The sequence below is a fragment of the Sinocyclocheilus rhinocerous genome, unplaced genomic scaffold, assembly GCF_001515625.1.
Source record: "Sinocyclocheilus rhinocerous isolate Xijiao unplaced genomic scaffold, SAMN03320098_v1.1 scaffold148, whole genome shotgun sequence".
NCBI lineage: Eukaryota > Metazoa > Chordata > Actinopteri > Cypriniformes > Cyprinidae > Sinocyclocheilus > Sinocyclocheilus rhinocerous.
This window is the reverse complement of record NW_015653472.1, coordinates 3,824,920-3,841,514: the sequence shown is the minus strand read 5'-3', so window position 1 is coordinate 3,841,514 and position 16,595 is coordinate 3,824,920. Positions and strand designations below refer to the sequence as shown.

The 16,595-nt window shown below is 41.7% G+C and overlaps 1 protein-coding gene across 1 annotated transcript in view; it reads right to left on the bottom strand.

Moving 5' to 3' along the window:
- The window catches only part of LOC107716223 (E3 ubiquitin-protein ligase HUWE1-like), a 64,896-nt gene that overhangs the window by 20,482 nt on the left and 27,819 nt on the right, over nucleotides 1-16,595 (bottom strand). Inside the window, exons 26-58 of the mRNA XM_016522604.1 lie at nucleotides 15,844-15,977; nucleotides 15,415-15,515; nucleotides 14,991-15,179; nucleotides 14,674-14,890; nucleotides 14,370-14,492; nucleotides 13,488-13,725; nucleotides 11,552-11,893; nucleotides 11,033-11,155; nucleotides 10,785-10,880; nucleotides 10,365-10,634; nucleotides 9,483-9,635; nucleotides 9,211-9,338; nucleotides 8,903-8,984; nucleotides 8,612-8,788; nucleotides 8,320-8,473; nucleotides 7,668-8,065; nucleotides 7,372-7,567; nucleotides 7,114-7,281; nucleotides 6,827-6,975; nucleotides 5,095-5,161; nucleotides 4,739-4,962; nucleotides 4,305-4,516; nucleotides 4,008-4,190; nucleotides 3,693-3,859; nucleotides 3,469-3,599; nucleotides 3,297-3,372; nucleotides 3,112-3,210; nucleotides 2,704-2,831; nucleotides 2,451-2,610; nucleotides 2,080-2,308; nucleotides 1,654-1,832; nucleotides 1,490-1,579; nucleotides 1,194-1,354 (exon numbers count right to left, since the gene is read on the bottom strand). Coding sequence (XP_016378090.1) covers nucleotides 1,194-1,354; nucleotides 1,490-1,579; nucleotides 1,654-1,832; nucleotides 2,080-2,308; nucleotides 2,451-2,610; nucleotides 2,704-2,831; nucleotides 3,112-3,210; nucleotides 3,297-3,372; nucleotides 3,469-3,599; nucleotides 3,693-3,859; nucleotides 4,008-4,190; nucleotides 4,305-4,516; nucleotides 4,739-4,962; nucleotides 5,095-5,161; nucleotides 6,827-6,975; nucleotides 7,114-7,281; nucleotides 7,372-7,567; nucleotides 7,668-8,065; nucleotides 8,320-8,473; nucleotides 8,612-8,788; nucleotides 8,903-8,984; nucleotides 9,211-9,338; nucleotides 9,483-9,635; nucleotides 10,365-10,634; nucleotides 10,785-10,880; nucleotides 11,033-11,155; nucleotides 11,552-11,893; nucleotides 13,488-13,725; nucleotides 14,370-14,492; nucleotides 14,674-14,890; nucleotides 14,991-15,179; nucleotides 15,415-15,515; nucleotides 15,844-15,977 — 5,544 coding nt within the window. The remainder of the gene's footprint in view (nucleotides 1-1,193; nucleotides 1,355-1,489; nucleotides 1,580-1,653; nucleotides 1,833-2,079; nucleotides 2,309-2,450; nucleotides 2,611-2,703; nucleotides 2,832-3,111; nucleotides 3,211-3,296; nucleotides 3,373-3,468; nucleotides 3,600-3,692; nucleotides 3,860-4,007; nucleotides 4,191-4,304; nucleotides 4,517-4,738; nucleotides 4,963-5,094; nucleotides 5,162-6,826; nucleotides 6,976-7,113; nucleotides 7,282-7,371; nucleotides 7,568-7,667; nucleotides 8,066-8,319; nucleotides 8,474-8,611; nucleotides 8,789-8,902; nucleotides 8,985-9,210; nucleotides 9,339-9,482; nucleotides 9,636-10,364; nucleotides 10,635-10,784; nucleotides 10,881-11,032; nucleotides 11,156-11,551; nucleotides 11,894-13,487; nucleotides 13,726-14,369; nucleotides 14,493-14,673; nucleotides 14,891-14,990; nucleotides 15,180-15,414; nucleotides 15,516-15,843; nucleotides 15,978-16,595) is intronic.

Genomic DNA, 16,595 nt, shown 5'->3' with positions numbered 1-16,595 from the left:
ACTTGTGTACTTACATTATCCCAAATGTTTCGAAGAATGTTTAAATCCAGAGAAATAATAATATGTTGTGCATTTTAATAGACCGGCGGTGATGACCGCACAGAGTGATTTAAACGGATGAGTTATAAAAAAATTCCCTCCCCTCACAGTTGTCATGAAGGGCAAAATTAGCTATATAGACCAAAACCACTTTTTGTACAAGGCTGTAAAAAAAATTTTCTGGTGCAAAGTTGGGCATTTTAACATGGGGAGTCTATGGGACTGACTCCCTTTTGGAGCCAGCCTCTAGCGGCCAGTCGATGAATTGCAGTTTTAGTCACTTCCATGTTGGTTTCACGAGAGAGTTGCCGCTTGGTTTACACACTATACTCAGTCACGCAATGCTGATGTTGTTAACATTAACAATTTGAGAATAAAGTATAACAATAATAATCATTTGCACGGTTTGATGTGATATGAGCTAATTTAGATGAAATCACCTTTGGTAGCGCGAGTTATTGTAATGCTTTTTTCCTCAGTTGGTCAGAACAAACGTAGCAGACTTGTTACTTGTTTAGATGACAATATCCGGTGAAAATGCTTATTTGAGTCATATATTCCAAGACGAAGGCTAGAATCTGTGAGTGCAAAGTACAATATCCACACCAGTGCGGTGACTGAGTGCCACACATACTCCTCAAAACAGATTCATCCACGCTGGAGCCGTGCGCCTCACAACCCACGCAACGAAGATAATTCCGCACACAGTTGCAATTGCAGGTTTTCAAACAGAGATGGCGACAGAGGCAAAACTTACGGACTGCAGCTTTAAATAAAAAAACTAATAACAGTACATGGTTACAAAAGATTTAGAATTAGCTTTCTATTGAAGGAATCCATATATTGGTGAGGAACTTTTTCAAAAACATTTAAAAAAAAATCTTAGAAAACAAAATTTTGTACGGCAGCGTATGAATAGATAAGCCACATTCAAAAGTGTGACCACACAGTTAAATCCTATATTAATGTGGCAAGCAACATTGTTTGGCAATCATAAACATGATCAAAACATCAAAACTCAATCGCTACCATTATAAATCAACAAAGTGTCTATAATAGAAGCACCTGTCTGCAATACAGCCTGTAAACTACACTACAATTATAGGCTTCACATGTAATTTCTATCTTTATTTGATTACATTTCGCTCTTTTACCTGTAGGCTCTGTTCCCGGGCCTCCTCTCCAACAGCAGAACTCTCATTCTGCTTGGCTGTCTCCTCTTCCTCTGCCAACTGTCTCCTCCTCTTCTCCCTGCGTTCCTCCAGCTCCTCATCACGCAAACTCTCCAAGTGCTGCAGTATGGGGACCTTCACCACTGAGAAACCAGGCACAAGACTTTAGACAAAGACTTTAGACTTTAGTTTTGCCATTAGACAAACTCCTTTATCAGTTCTTCCTGCAGTGCATAAACAACAGATGCTATAATATATTCATTTTGAGATGGTCTCACCTGCCACACAGTCATGCATGCTCTCGGCATCCAGGACTTTACACTCATCCGTCCATCTGGTTAAGGCAGTCGGGATGCTTGAAAGGGTGCCTGTAGAACAGAAGGGTTTAGCAAGTGCATCTGTAACCATTAATTTTAAAGCAGCTTGTCTGTGGGAGACTCACCAGCTTGTCCTCCAGTGCTACTCTGCTCATGGAAGAAGTCATCCAGTAGCTCATCATCCGAACGGGCAATAATATGCACATCCTCGTTACCCACCAGTAAACGTGCACGACCACGAGACTGCAGAGGCAGAGAGCTTGACAACTGCAAGATATCAGCTGCAGCACTGGGGCCCAATAATCTGACACACACACACACACACACACAAAAAAAGGAATCTGAAGCTGCAGTGGCACCAAACAGAATTGTAAATGAGTCTCATTTATGATCTTTGCCATGTTGGAACAACAGGAAACCAAGACAAGCAATGAAAGCTATGATTTTTAAGGGGAGAAAAAAAGAACAATCAAATTTCTGCACCATTGTAAAGCTTGTAATTTCACTTCTTAATTAAACTGAAAGGCAAACAAGTTGATTAAATGACTCACCTCTGCAAGATGAGAGGAGGGTTGGGTTGACGGTTACCAGGGTAATGTACATGGACTGTGTGGCCTGTGTTGGCCGTGAGCTGGCGGAGAGATCGTTGGCTGCGTCCCATGCCCTGAGCCAATCTGCTGCTGGTGCCTGATCCCCCCAGAGTCAGTGAGCCATGGTCAGCATGACGCACCATCAGAGGGTGGGAGCTGGGGATATTTCCTGGTGAGGGAGGGATGTCAGCTGAAGTGTACAAAAGACAGAAAGAGTAGACGTGACACATTTCGTCAAAAAATTATAATAAGAACATCTTATGGCTGTTTAACTCAAACTACTTTGACTTATTAAAAAATAGGGAATAAATGTATAGTAGCTAATTTCTTACCAGACGTGGAGAACATGTTATCAAACTCAATGATGAGGTCATCGTCTCGGTCAAATCTCTCAAAACGAATGTGTGGAGCAGCATTGATATCAGGAAAATCTTCATCCAGTTCCATTTCTGAGCCTTCGTCATCGTCATCCTCATCTCCCTCCTCATCATCCTGAGAACACATAACACAATGAGAAAAATATGGAAAAAAGTAGATATCACTCTTTTCTACGGTGGTTTATGACTTTGCTTAAATAACTATTACTTGATCTTCCTCCTCTTCTTCCTCCTCCTCTTCCTCCTCATCTTGACTATCCTCATCCTCGTTGCTACCACTGGAGTCTTCCTCCTGTGTGTGCTCCTCATCTTCTGGCTCAAGGATATTCATAGAGTCTAAATCAGTAAAGAAAACAAAATGACTGCAGGATCTTCCCCAAGACAGTTTTGAGGAGTATAAAGAAACTGGGAACAAAGTCTATTAAATAAATGTCAGGGTTTTAAAATAATACTAATAGAAAAAAATGTAGATAAGTGCTTTACGTTCCAGATGGAGTCACTAAAATTCAGAGGGTGGGCATCCTTTCTAGCAGACCCAATGAGTAGCTATACCGTTTATGGGTCATTGTCATCATAAGTGCCAAGAGTTAATACGCAAGAGAGATTTATGTCCTACCCTCTCTGTTAGCTTGGAGAGTGGAGGCCTGACTCATATTGGAAGGAGCTTCATCCATCAGCACGTCCTCTTGAGACTCATCCTCTCCAGAGCGACCCACTAATTAACAGTAAAATCAAATTAAAAACACGCATCCAACTCTGTATCACTTCCATATTTGGCCAGGAATCAAATAAATCCCTTACCGATGATGGTGCTATTAACGGTTCCTGCATCTCTTTCTAAAAGTTCATCGATCAAATCCACCAACTCATTCTCCACCTAAAAGAATATATGAACAACAAACATTGTTCAGCTGGAGAAGGATTTTCATATTCATCAATAGAGAACAGATCCACAAACTGCTGTGCTTCTAACCTGCATGGCCTGAGTGCTCAGCACCTCAGGCTGTCCAGCAATGACCACGGTGTCTCCCTCGGTTTCTCCATCCATCAGGTCGGCATCTGTGGCTTGACAACGGTCACGATTCTCTGCTGGCTCTGCCTCACCTGTACACAATATCAGCCATAAAACACACATAACTCAGCAAGGACACTGTATCCATACTCTGCTGAGATTGTGATCAATGATATGAGTATTACCTTGATCTTGGGTGTTGCTGTTCCTGACTGTGCCAACAGTGTCATGCTCTGTCTTATTCTTGCTGGATCCCCCTTTGCCCCCAAACAGGCTGCTAGGCTGGTTCACAATTCGTGACAATGTCTCCAAAGGCTTCAGAGCAGCATTTACGGTGTTTGCCATATTAGGACTGCAAGAAACCAAGAACAGAGAAAAAATAAAAAAATTAAATAAAATGAATAAAAATTAACTTTTGCCCAAAATTATATTAATGGGCAATTAACCAAGGTTGGGATAAAAGAAAGAATTAATAAAAAAATAAAATACAATTGTGATACCTGGATAGATCAAGGCTATGAGGCACACGTGCAAGGTCATTGACAAGGCCTTTCTTCAGAAAGAGTCGGATGATATTGTTCATGCCGTTGTGCTGGGTCTTGGCTGTGGCTGTGCTGTAGAAGCTTGAGGTGGAGGGACACGACTCCATAATGGTGCTGATGATACACATCACTGCTTGCAAGCTATAAAGAGAGAAAAGTTAAAGTTTAGTCAAGTTTTACGGATCCAAGTACGTTCTAGGTATCTTAATTGTTTAAAAGTCAATTTTAGTATAGCGACTAGGCAGCTCGACTCACCGGGCGTGCTTCTCTGTGCCTTCTGCCATGCCCAATGCTCGACTCAAAGCAGCCTTGACCTCGTTGACCAGGGCCGCCTGGGCATCAGTGCCTGTTCCAGCTGCAGCGAGGCTGGCCAGGAAAAGGCGCGCAAGGGCAGGGGTGTCCTTATCCTCTGAGTTCTGGGTGTGTGGGAGCAAGTGGTCCAACACAAATGCCAGCACACTGCAATCCTGTACATATATAGGTTCACAACTGTTACACATGACGAATGAGGTTTGATAAGTTGAAGAAGAAAAAAAAAACACTTTACAAATACACTGAAATAAATGTCCAGGCAATGTGTTCTAACTCAATATTGCATAAACAGACTCCGTTCTCTAAAAACAGTATGATGTGAAAAGTGAAACATTAGGCCTGAAACACTGGTTGTACATCAAACTGATGTGACTCACCTCCTTAATGAGCTCTGACTGGCCAGCTGTGTAGTTGTAAGAGGTGATGAGAGTGGCGATGCCAACATAGGAGCGAACCAGCTCTGCAAGCAGCCTCAGGATGGTAGAAGTAGGCATCAGCGGTTTGCTGGCCTTAGCTTTGGCAGCTCGGCTCTCCTCCGAGGAAGCTCCCTTCTCTCCCTCCTGCTCCTTTTTCTCTTCCCGCATTTCCTCAGGCGTAGAGGCTAGAGACACAGAAAAAGCAATGACAAGGAAAAATTTCAAGGGCAAGTCAAGAAGCCAGCACAAGTGAGAAAAATAATGACATTGTATAAAGAAAGGTTTTGAGCTCTATGTGCATGTATAGAGGTTCACACCTTCTCCCTGTGGAGTTCCAGATTGGGAGGATTCTGCAACAGCACCATCTGCAGCAAACACCTGAGTCTGATAGAGTATAATTAATACCCACTATTAATGCAAATCCCACATTTCTGAGCCCATTATAGTACACATACACTTGGGGCTAATTGTGTTTTTCACAGAGCAGCTAGTTGAACTAGATTTTAACATTTTGTGAAGAGAACGTGAGTAGTGCTTTTCCATGGAAAAAACTCATGCCATGGCACAGGAGCAGGCCTGACAACTTTGACTGTTTACTAAACAGATTTTAAAGGAGTTCTACAGCATTGCTAGGGCGTACTGGGTAATGCTATCAAAGACTATAGAATACCCAAGACGTGTCACTCGTATAGTTTTGAATGGTGAAAAATGCAACGCTCAATATGGCACCTCTATCGAAGGAAGCCCTGCCTTCTGAGTAAAAGAGCCCATCACTAATCGGTAAAGTCGTCGCATCACTGCAGATGACGCTATAAGTCCCAGTTGCTATAGAAACAGTCAGAGTTCTGAGATGTACGCGTGGGACTGCGCATGCGCACTGGCTGGTCTAGCTTGAAAAAGACGCTTTTTTTTTGACGCAAAAGAAACGACATTTATGAGAGAGTTGTCAGATTTCATTGGTGATTTCAAATATGAAATTTAATCGTAAACTTGCCTGGGAGGCGTTTCAAAGATGGCCGCCGAGTGAAATGACTTGTCTTAAAGGGATTTTGATGCTATGTAGTGGATAAGGCCTTTTTTTTTTTGCTACGTTTTTTTTTCCCTAAGTCTAGCAATTCCTCATCATGTTTCAATGTACAATGTGTTCCACTAGTCCACCAGAAAGAACATGTCTAATTGTTCCGAAAAGTAAAAATATATTTTTAGCAACAACCCACACATTTTGATGTCATTAATATAGTAGAGTTCCAACATTTTCAATTTTCATCTGACAAATGGCTTTAAAATCCAACTGGTAACGTTACATTCTGACTAGGTTGTCAAATAAATGCCAGAATACTGCTGACAGACATGCGCATTACTTTTATCTGTTGCTGCTTTAAAGGGGTCATTATGATGCTGCTAAAAAGAACATTATTTTGTGTATTTGGTGTAATGAAATGTGTTTATGCGGTTTAAGGTTAAAAAAAACACATTATTTTCCACATACGTGAACATTTGGGCGGCGTTATGCAAATCTTCCCACATAGTGACGTAGACACGTGGGGGCGTGTTAGAACGAGCCGTTTTAGGTAGGCGTGGTTGACTCTTAACTTTTATAAAGAATATCTCTTTGGATTTGAGACTTTAGTCTTTGTAACTTTACAGATCTGAGGCTCGCTTATGGTAGAGACAAACAGTTTTGTGTAACGAAAATATGTGCCTTGAATCGTGCAGTCTCATTAAATGATCGGCTGCCTGCTCCAAACGTCATGAAAAACACTTTTATGATACATTTATTTTTAAAAATTCACAATTTAATATTTTAGAAAACAGAATAGCTCTAGTTTCTAGTCTGGAAACATATAGTACCATACTTATCCAGACATTGAAAAAAAAAAAAAAAAAAAATTATATATATATAAAAATAAATGATTTTTCTAGGTCTGGATAAAATTGATTGATTTGATTATCAATAGTGATGCTAATTATGGCATTCTATGATAATTGATACAATACACAAAAAACTGACAGACCTTACACAACATATATAAATCCATGTACTCTTACATTGATGTGGAAGGCAGACTGTGAGTCAAAATCACTGCCTTGTCTGGTAAGTCTGTACTGCTGGTAGACATCATCACCAACATCCTGCAGGATCTGACACAGGTCTTGACTTCCCGGTACTGCGGCTGCCCGCTCCTCTCCCCTCTCTGCTACATATAAACAAACCCAAATGGACCCCCAAGCATTAAGAGAAGTAGATGTTAATGACAGACGTCAGCTTGATAGCTCTGGACCATGAACTAAATAAAATGCAAGCTCTCATTTTTTTGTCTAACAATATTTCTTACCCTCTTCTGGAGCATGATATGCTGCTAGGGCATTCAGCATGTCACAGATGACCTCTTTAATAGTCTCTGGTATGGAGGGCAGTGGGGACAGCTTCAGGGGTGTGGTCTTCACTAGCTGCACAGCATTTGGACCCTTAATTCTGAAGTTCTCAAACTCATCATCTGAGGCTGAATAACAGAGAGATGTGAGGCTTTAGAACAACACATTATGTTGATATATTATTTTTGAGAGGATTTCTGGGAGATTTTCCACCATACCAGTGCCAGCACCTCTTGGGGCCGGGAGAGCAATTCGGATACAACTCTTGGCAGTTTCCGTAAAGCACTCTGGGTTGCGACAGGCCGCTGGGCCGAGGACACGAAGGATGTAATTGATCTCCCTGGAGCCCAAACTACCTGACACCACACCTGAAGTAGTGCTTCCTGCACCACTGGTGACAGCAGACCGTACCACCTGAAAAAAGAAAGTGAGCAAGTAGCAGTGAGACAAGGATAAACCATTTCAGATAATACACCTAAGATAATAGAAATGTAGCTTTCATATGAATATGCACCTTCTCCATAGTGTGTCGCAGGGTGGCTGGGTCTTCTATGATGTGACGGAAGAGCAGAGTGACCAATGGGGTGAAGCCGTTGAACCCTGAGCTCTGAGTGAGGTTCAGGATCATACGAGTGCTCTTGAGCTCTGCAAACATCATGGCGTAATGGTGTGTACGTGTGAGACGCAGACAGAGACGCAAAGTGGCATGTAAAGTGTCCGGATCCACGGGAACGCTGATCATGCTGACACAGGCACGGATCAAAACAGTGATCATGTCCTCTGTCATCCCCTGTACAACAATACCGCTGGAACCAGAGGGGTCCTGAAGGGTAGAGGGAGCTGCAGTGCTTGAATCCTTCTGCTCTGACTCTTCTTTAGGGGGCGCCATCTCCACAGCCACAGAACTGGAATCTGAAAAAGTCGAAAAAGAAAAATGTAATTAAATTTAACTAAAAAAATATACATATGAATAAATAAAAAAAACATCCAAAATGCTAATGAATTATAATCATTATTCTATTTATAATTAATCAAATAATGATTTTATTTTATTCTTGGCCAAAGCCAAAACTCTGTGAAAAGCAGAAACAAGATGGACCCCTTAACTTTTTTCCCCTCACACAATGAAAAAATGTTTGAACTGTATAGGCTTGCGAATTCTCCACCTGTGTCAGTCTGTGTCTCCTCAGTCTTTGCTCTCTGTTCACTCTCTTCTCTCTCTGTATCATTAACACTTCCGGATTTTGAGGTCTTAGGCATCCGTGGCACCCGCTGTACTGTCAACATAACTGGCCGTCTGTTCCCAGTCTCCTCATTCACCTGAAAAAAAGAGAAATAGAAAGAATCTAAGAACAAAGATCTACTACTCATACTGTAAGGCCACTGGCATAAATTAATCACATTTCTATTTCTATCTGATCTACAATACAAGTGCTTTGACCAGGATGTAGCTGTTACCTGCACCATGGTGTTGAACTGCACAGTGTATCTCCTGCGGCCTGCAGTGAAGCGTACGCTGGACTCTCCTGCCCTCCAGGCTGAGTCGATGGTGTTGTTGTTACTTGCACTGTAGCTGCACCAGCGGCCTGAACGGTCGTCAAACCAGCGCCAGTTATTTCCATTGGGCTGCAGGTACTAAAATGATAAGAATAAAGTTAATATAACACTAGATACAGAACTTGTTCACTGCTGTCATATTGACAGTTTAGGGTTAAAACAGACCGCCTTTATACTTCATCTGGAACCAACCTTATTCATCTGAGCTCTTCGTTTGGATGAAACAGCCATTTTCTCATAGAAGTCAATAAGCAGGAGAACAGGGGTGATCCATCTAAAAATAAACACAGGATTGTTAAAACAGACATGGAAAACATATGTTTATATATCTTATTACATTAAAAATGCCATAAATTGTTGTATAAGGCCCCAAACATAACAATATTCCTCTCTAAACAAATTCTTCTCTAACATGCTTGGGTCAGCAGAGCTTTCTAGGAATGCTGATGTCTGAGCGCAAACTGATCACTCATGCAGACAGGGGAAGGACAGGGACTCACTTGGGTGTCTGGATGTCCTTCTGCTCTTTGGCAGCTTGCAGACAGGGCTGCACCACCTCCAACAGCTTAATCAGCACAGTCAAAACACCACTGCTCTCCACCACCCGAGCACATGAGAGTTTCAGCTCCTGTGGCACATAGCACGACACGCTTCCATCAGAAAAGCACAGTGGGTGTATGTACTTGTGCATGAAGATTCTTAAGTTCTTTTAGAGGATAGTGTATAAATAAACAGTGATGATGTGTGCAGCCGACTGTGCAAGACTGTGTACCTCAAAGAGCAGCGTGAGCAGCAGGATGCGGGTGGCCAGGTTGGAGGCCTGGGGGAGGGTCGCCATCTGTCTCGTCCACTCAGACACCGTCTTGGTGTCGCTGGTTGTTAGCGGCACTGCAGCCTTTATCAACACGCTGGCAGCCTCCCACACCTTTGGAAATATACACAAACATACAGTTGAGGATAGGGTCATGGTTTTAACTCAAAACCTAATATGCAACCTACCCAGAAATCATTGTTAAGCATCGTAGATACAGTACACAACAATAAGGATGGCCTACTGTCCTGGGCCAAGTGTGAGAGTGTTTTGGGCCAGCTGACAGTAATGTGACCAGCACTTCAGCTGATACTTGTTAATCATGCATTTTTATGTGTTGCAATCTTATATAAATTTCCAGCGATTATTTAAAATGTTCTTTACACAGAAAATTGAACATTTAATAAAAGATAAATTTATGTGTGAAAAATATACACTATCATTCAAACATTAGGGGTCAGTACGTTTAGTTTAAAGATAAACCTTTAGATCAGGGGTGTCTAACTCAATTCCTGGAGAGCCGCAGTCCTGCAGAGTTTAGTTCCAACCCTGCTCCAAGACACATAGCATGCAGTTTTCAAATAAGCCTGAAGGACTTGATTATCTGGATCAGGTGTGTTTAAGTAGGGTTGAATCTAAACTCTGCAGAGCTGTGGCCCTGCAGGAACGGAGTTTGACACCCCTGCTTTAGATCAAATTGTTTTGTTTTTTTCTAAGACCACAAAAAATACATTCATGTCACGTGTGTCCAGTTATTTGACTAGATGTGTACGAGTAACTTTCAGTAACTGCCAAAATACCTATTCCAATTAGTATGTTGTGTGAACATATGGGTATACTGACCTGATTGACCACCTGTCTAAGGATGAGGTCCCTGTACTCAGGGCCGTTCCTTTTAATAGCAGTCATGAGCAGATCACAGAGGCGGTACACTGTGTCCGGCAGCTCGTCGAGCAGGTGAAAGCAGCCAGGCAGCATTGAGTCTGTAAAGGCATGTAGCTCTGTGGTGTCTAGAGGCTCAGCTTCCAGGAAACGCTCCAGACAGCGTGCCTCTTCCTCTTCTACCCGCTCCCTTGCTCTCCTCTCATCCTCCTCACGCCGACGAGCTGCTTCCTACAAACAAAAAATAACACGGATGTGACGCATATCTGTCCAAAGGCAGGGAAAGCTTAGTGAAGATGAGAGGTAGACAGGTGAGGTGGCCTATGCTGTGCTACTCAGTAATTCCTATTTAACTGAGGTAATGAGTGTGTAGGTGCCCACCTCAGGTGAGTCTGAGCGCTGCTCCATGCTAACTTCTTGACCTAGAGACATGGCAATGGCCCGCATCATCTGGTCTTCTTCAGACATGGTGAACTCCTACAGAAACAAAGCTCACAGTGACTACACTAACTTATAGCTTGTGTGTGCATCCTGTCTGTGTATGCTTGTGTGTGTGTGTGTGTGTGTGTGTGTGTGTGTGTGCGTATGAGAGAAAGAGAGAGAGTTTTGTCTGTGTGTTAGACTCTTACTCTGACAGCTGCGCTGAGCAGTGGTGGAGGGTGTGTGAGCAGGTACTCAGTGGCCTGTTCCATAGTGCTGGTGTTTAGAAGAGCCTCCATCGCATGCTCTCTGGAGAAGCCCATGTCCATCAGCTGTGAAGCAGGTCGAGGTTTGACTAGTTAGCAATGGCTAATAGCTCTCTTCAGGTATTATAGATCTTGATTACAACACAACCTCATTTATGTGTGAATGATTGGTGATTCATTTGATTACATTTAAAAAGATTTATAAAATTGTTAAAGATCTATGCATTCATTTGATTACAGTTTTTGATAACTTTGCATTATATCATAAAACACAGAATCCAGAAAAAAAGACAACGCAATTTCTGGGAAAAAATACAAATCATTTTATAAAAGCATTATTATTATTATTTTAACAAATTGTTAACATTTTATTTAATTCAATTCATTAGACATCGTTTCTGATTATTAAAATTTAAACCATTAGAATTTATAAAATATCATAGGGCTAGGAAGTGACAGTACCTGAGTCAGCTGAGCCTGGTTGACCTGTGGCTCTCTGCGTGTTGCAGAGTTGCTGCCATCCTCAGTGGAGCCTCCAGCAGTGCTGCCATTGGCACCTCCAGTCACTCCTTCTCCAACTGCTCCCCCTGCTCCTGAAGGCCCACTAGTTCCCCCACCACTTGCAGAACTGCTCTCCTCATCAGGCCGAGCAGTGCCCTCCCTCTCTTTGGAGAGCCGCTCCTGGATGATAGGTTCTCCTCGTAGGATGTGGCACAGAATGGCCAGCATGGACTCAGCCATGCGTCCACCATAGACCTTCAAGGGCTTACGGTTCCACAGATTACGAATACAGCTGAATGCAGCCTACACAAAGAGATGGAAAAATCTGAACTGTGCTGCTTCGCTATAATAATAAAGTGTATTTATATTAGGGCTGAACGATTTTGGAAAATAATCTAATTGTGATTTTTTTTTACCAATATTGCGATTGTGATTTAATATGCAATTATTTTTTAAAGCTCTTTATGAGCTATAAATCATTGTATAGTATGACCAACACACTATTAGATTAAACATAAATGTTCTTTTCTGTAGGCCAGGCCTATATGTTACGATGCAATTAGGTGATGCATGAATTGATATGAATGACATTTTTATTTAACAACTACAATCACAGTACATTGACTGATTTGTTGAACTTCCAACCTTGTAAGCATGTAATAATTATGACAACATAAAGCACTGACAAATAAGCCTGGTGTAAACATTAATATGAAAGTCAGTAACAAATCACACAAACGAAAGCAGATTGCAGAAATATAAAAACAAATCTGTTGCTTCCCACTACTTTAGGTAATTCACAGTCACTGTAATAAACATATGTAAACATGTGGACTGCACTAAACACTGTCTGTTAACTTTAACCACTGTTAACCACTTTGAGAACAGTGGTTCTCAAACGTGGGTTTCATGCTGTCCGCTAAGGCATAGGACACACACAGGCTTTCCTCCTCACCAACGACATTAAACACAGTGTCTACACCGGACGCGAGCGGCAAAATACAGTAGAACCGTTATAATCAGTGACGCTGTGTACACTGGATGCGACGCGACGAAACCCGACATTAAACCCGACATTAAACCTTGTTCTATTTATGATGTACTGACACAAAGTAAATATGATTTGCAACGGTCGCTTTGTCGCGTCCAGTGTAGAGCTGTTGCGGCGTGACAACTGTAGCGTCCGGTATAGACACGGTGAGTGAAGCCGAGATCAAGATATGCCTTGTCATATTTTCTGCATTTAGCTTTTAAATGACCAGCACCTGCCTGGGTCTGTGCGACTTCATCTATGGCTTTTCTCTTCGCTTTCCCACCTTTAAACCTAAAAAAAAATCTTATTTAATTTAAAAAACCTACAGGGAAAAACACATGCATCACTTGAAACATTGAAAATAACATAGAGAGAGTAACTTATTATTATTCTCTCGCTGTTATTTTTTTTTTTTTTGTTGGGTTCCTTGCTGTCCGCTAAGGCATAGGACACATCTGTGCGACTTCATCTATGGCTTTTCTCTTCGCTTTCACAAACCGATCCATCTCCCATTCTAATTACGTCCTTTGGCTGTTTACTGTTTTATTTCTTTTCTTTTTCTGCTGATGGCCCGCGCTCGACTTGAAGCAGCGCTGCTTAGACCGATGGGTGTGTCATCAAAGTACGGCCAGAGCTATAAGAGAGCGCGGACGTCTCCATATGCTTTCTCTCACTGTACTTTGATGTCAAAGGCTACACCGATCGATCTTCAAGTGGAACACACCTCTTTACTCTGGCGTGTCACGTGACCAAGTGTAATCGCAGTCTCTGCGATTGAAAAATCGTGTTTTTTTCATATCGCGATATTATCGCAAATGCAATTAATCGTTCAGCCCTAATTTATATTAACATTAAATGTCATACCTTCTGAGTAACGATGAGAAAGCGCAATGCACTGAACTGTGGGGTGTTGAGTGTTGCTCCAGGCACTTTAGCGGGCAGAGAGTGTGGGGAGTCCAGAACAGTGCTGGGGTTTACCATCTTCTCTACTAGCATTAACCAGGCATCTAGGAACTCTCCTGTCCCGTCAGGCAGCTCAGAGTGTTCCAAGCCCTCTGACACGGGCACTTTACCTCCCATGGATAGGGCCCAGTTAAATGTCCTGATGAACACAAAGCATTTTTAATGATTGTAATAAGCATAATACTAAAGAAAGTCAATAGAGCACAATTAAAGGATTAGTTCACTTCCAGAATTAAAATTTCCTGATAATTTACTTACCCCCATTTCATCCAAGATGTTCATATCTTTCTGTCTTCAGTCGCAAAGAAATTAAGGTTTTTGAGGAAAACATTCCATTATAGTCCATTATATGGAGAAAAAACCTGGAATGTTTTCCTTAAAAACCTTAATTTCGTGGCGACTGAAGAAAGAAAGATATGAACATACTGGATGATATGGGGGTGGGTAAATTATTAGGAAATTTTTATTCTGGAAGTGAACTAATCCTTTAATGAAAAAGTTTTTTTTTTTTTTTTTTAGTTTTAGATCAGATATTTATTTGTTCATCTTACATAGCTAATGCAATATTGTTTTTTTGTGAATTCTTTTGGCCATGATAATCATGCAGTAAACAAGCTATTTAATAAAGTAAAGTAAAGACCATATTTTCAAATCACTTAGGATTTTATTATTCCAGGTCTAAGGTTATGAATTTCCATGACCATGGGAAACCCAGCCTACGGGTTAGTAAACAGGGGAAAAAAATTGAAATTGGGGGGGGGAAAAAAACTCTTCTCTACTCACTCAAACAAAGCATCATGGCCACCAGAACAGAAGAACTTCTGCAGCATCAGATGGTATGGATATTTCCTCTCATCAAACAGCATGGGTGAAGTGAAGCCCACAGAGCAAATAAAGAAAGTCAGCCTGATTAGGAAAGAGAAGCACATAAATATTAGTCTCATACACCACCAGGAAAGACAAGGCTCAGGGAAGTCTGTTTTCATTGGATTAAAGCAGCTCCTTTTACTAAACTATCATTAAAGATACTAATGCTACGTTCAGAATTATAGAGTAAACTTTGCTACAAAGCTACAGGTGTATTTACCTGAAACGAGGTGTGGGTGTATAGGGAGGTGGCTGCCAGCTCAAGCCCTTGGTGAGGAGCTTAGTAAGAGAAGAAGCAGTGGCCCGAGCCGCAGGTGTTGGGGCGGTGCCTGTGCTGGTGGTATGGTGAGAGCGTCGCTGACGGACAGGCGAGCCCACACAGAGCTTCACCAGCAGTCCAAAGAGCTCTGCCAGAGCCCTGCCCAAACGAGAGGAGGCTGGGGAGATAAAGAGACAGATGCAATGTTATTCAGGGTTTCTCATTTTATGTATTAAATAACTGATTAAAGTGGTTGAGACGGCTCCATTGGCGCTGACCTGAGAGCAGAGGCTTAATTTGTTTGATGCGTGTTGCCATGGCAGGGGTGAGTTTAGACTTAGTCTTGGGGTCAGTGCCTGTGGGCTCATCCGTCTCCATGGGAGCGAGAGAGTCTCCATCCAGGCCCATTCCTTCCAGCAAGCCCTGAGCAGAGGGATCCACGCCCACAGACATGGTCTCAGTGTCAGCTGATGGAGAGAGAAGGGCTTTAGAAAAGAAAAAGCAAATGCAAACCAGCAAAAAAAAAGACGGGTGCAAAAAGACAGGAAAGATTAAATAAAAGAAAGAAACTGGTGGCTAAAATAACCCCCCAAAAATTGTACATATAAAATCATAATAAATAAGGAGGCAGAGAAAGGTAGTGAGATTTATTATGAATTTAAGTGTGAAATAGCCTCTCTGCAGTTATTGCAGTATTTTTACCAGTTCTCCTTCCTGCAGCTGCTGTGCTGCTGGAGGGTTTATCATCTTTAGGCACAAGTTTCTGCATGTCAGCCTGACCAAACTCACAGCCAGGAGGCAAACTGCAAAAAAGACAAACGGGATAAATCACAAAACAAAGAACATTCCATTTTAGTTAGTAGACAACCACCTGGCCTAATTCTATACTGTACAATAGTAAGAAGCAGCAACAGATGTTTTCTTTCCATATTGAGACATACATCACTCAAAAATGAATGCAAGCTTGCAGTTAATTGTGGACGAGCAGGGTTTCAGTGGACTAAATAACTGTAGAAGTCTGGCATACATCACCTGAGAGAAGTGTATCATTTCACCAATAGATTGAGTGAGGACATTTTAAAAGTCCACCACATGCTTAAGTTTCAGCTGTGAGATGAGAGTAGTACCAACCTGTTTGGTGTACAGAGGGACAGCAGCACAGTGCTCTCCCACACCAGAGAGCAGTAGAGCTGACTCAGTTTGTTCAGAACACTCAGACCCAGTTGAGATCCCCACTGATTCACTGAGATAGCACGGATCTCACTCTGAAAGAAAAGGAACAAGAGGTACCACATCAGTCCTCGCACTCTAAACATCTCACACTTCAAGCCTCTTTTTGCTAAGACACTAAGCTTTAATTATTCGGGCAACAATAACTCAATGTGAAAATTGATAACCGATAATGAAAATAATCTACAAATCTGATTATCGATTAATCACCACAGACTTTTGTGGACATAGCTACATTATTACCTGAAGCTCCTTTATGGCTAATGTCAAAATCATAACTGCACAATGTGCAAAATGCAGGATTTAAAGGGGTCATATGATGCGATTTCATTTTTTCCTTTCTCTTTAGAGTGTTACAAGCTCTTGGTGCATAAAGAAGATCTGTAAAGTTGCAAAGACTAAAGTCTCAAATCCAAAGAGATATTCTTTATAAAAGTTAAGAGTTAGCCACACCTACCTAAAACGGCTCGTTCGAACACGCCCCCACATACAGTGGGGCAAAAAAGTATTTAGTCAGCCACCAATTGTGCAAGTTCTCCCACTTAAAAAGATGAGAGAGGCCTGTAATTTTCATCATAGGTATACCTCAACTATGAGAGACAAAATGAGAAAAAAAAATCCAGAAAATCACATTGTAGGATTTTTAAAGAATT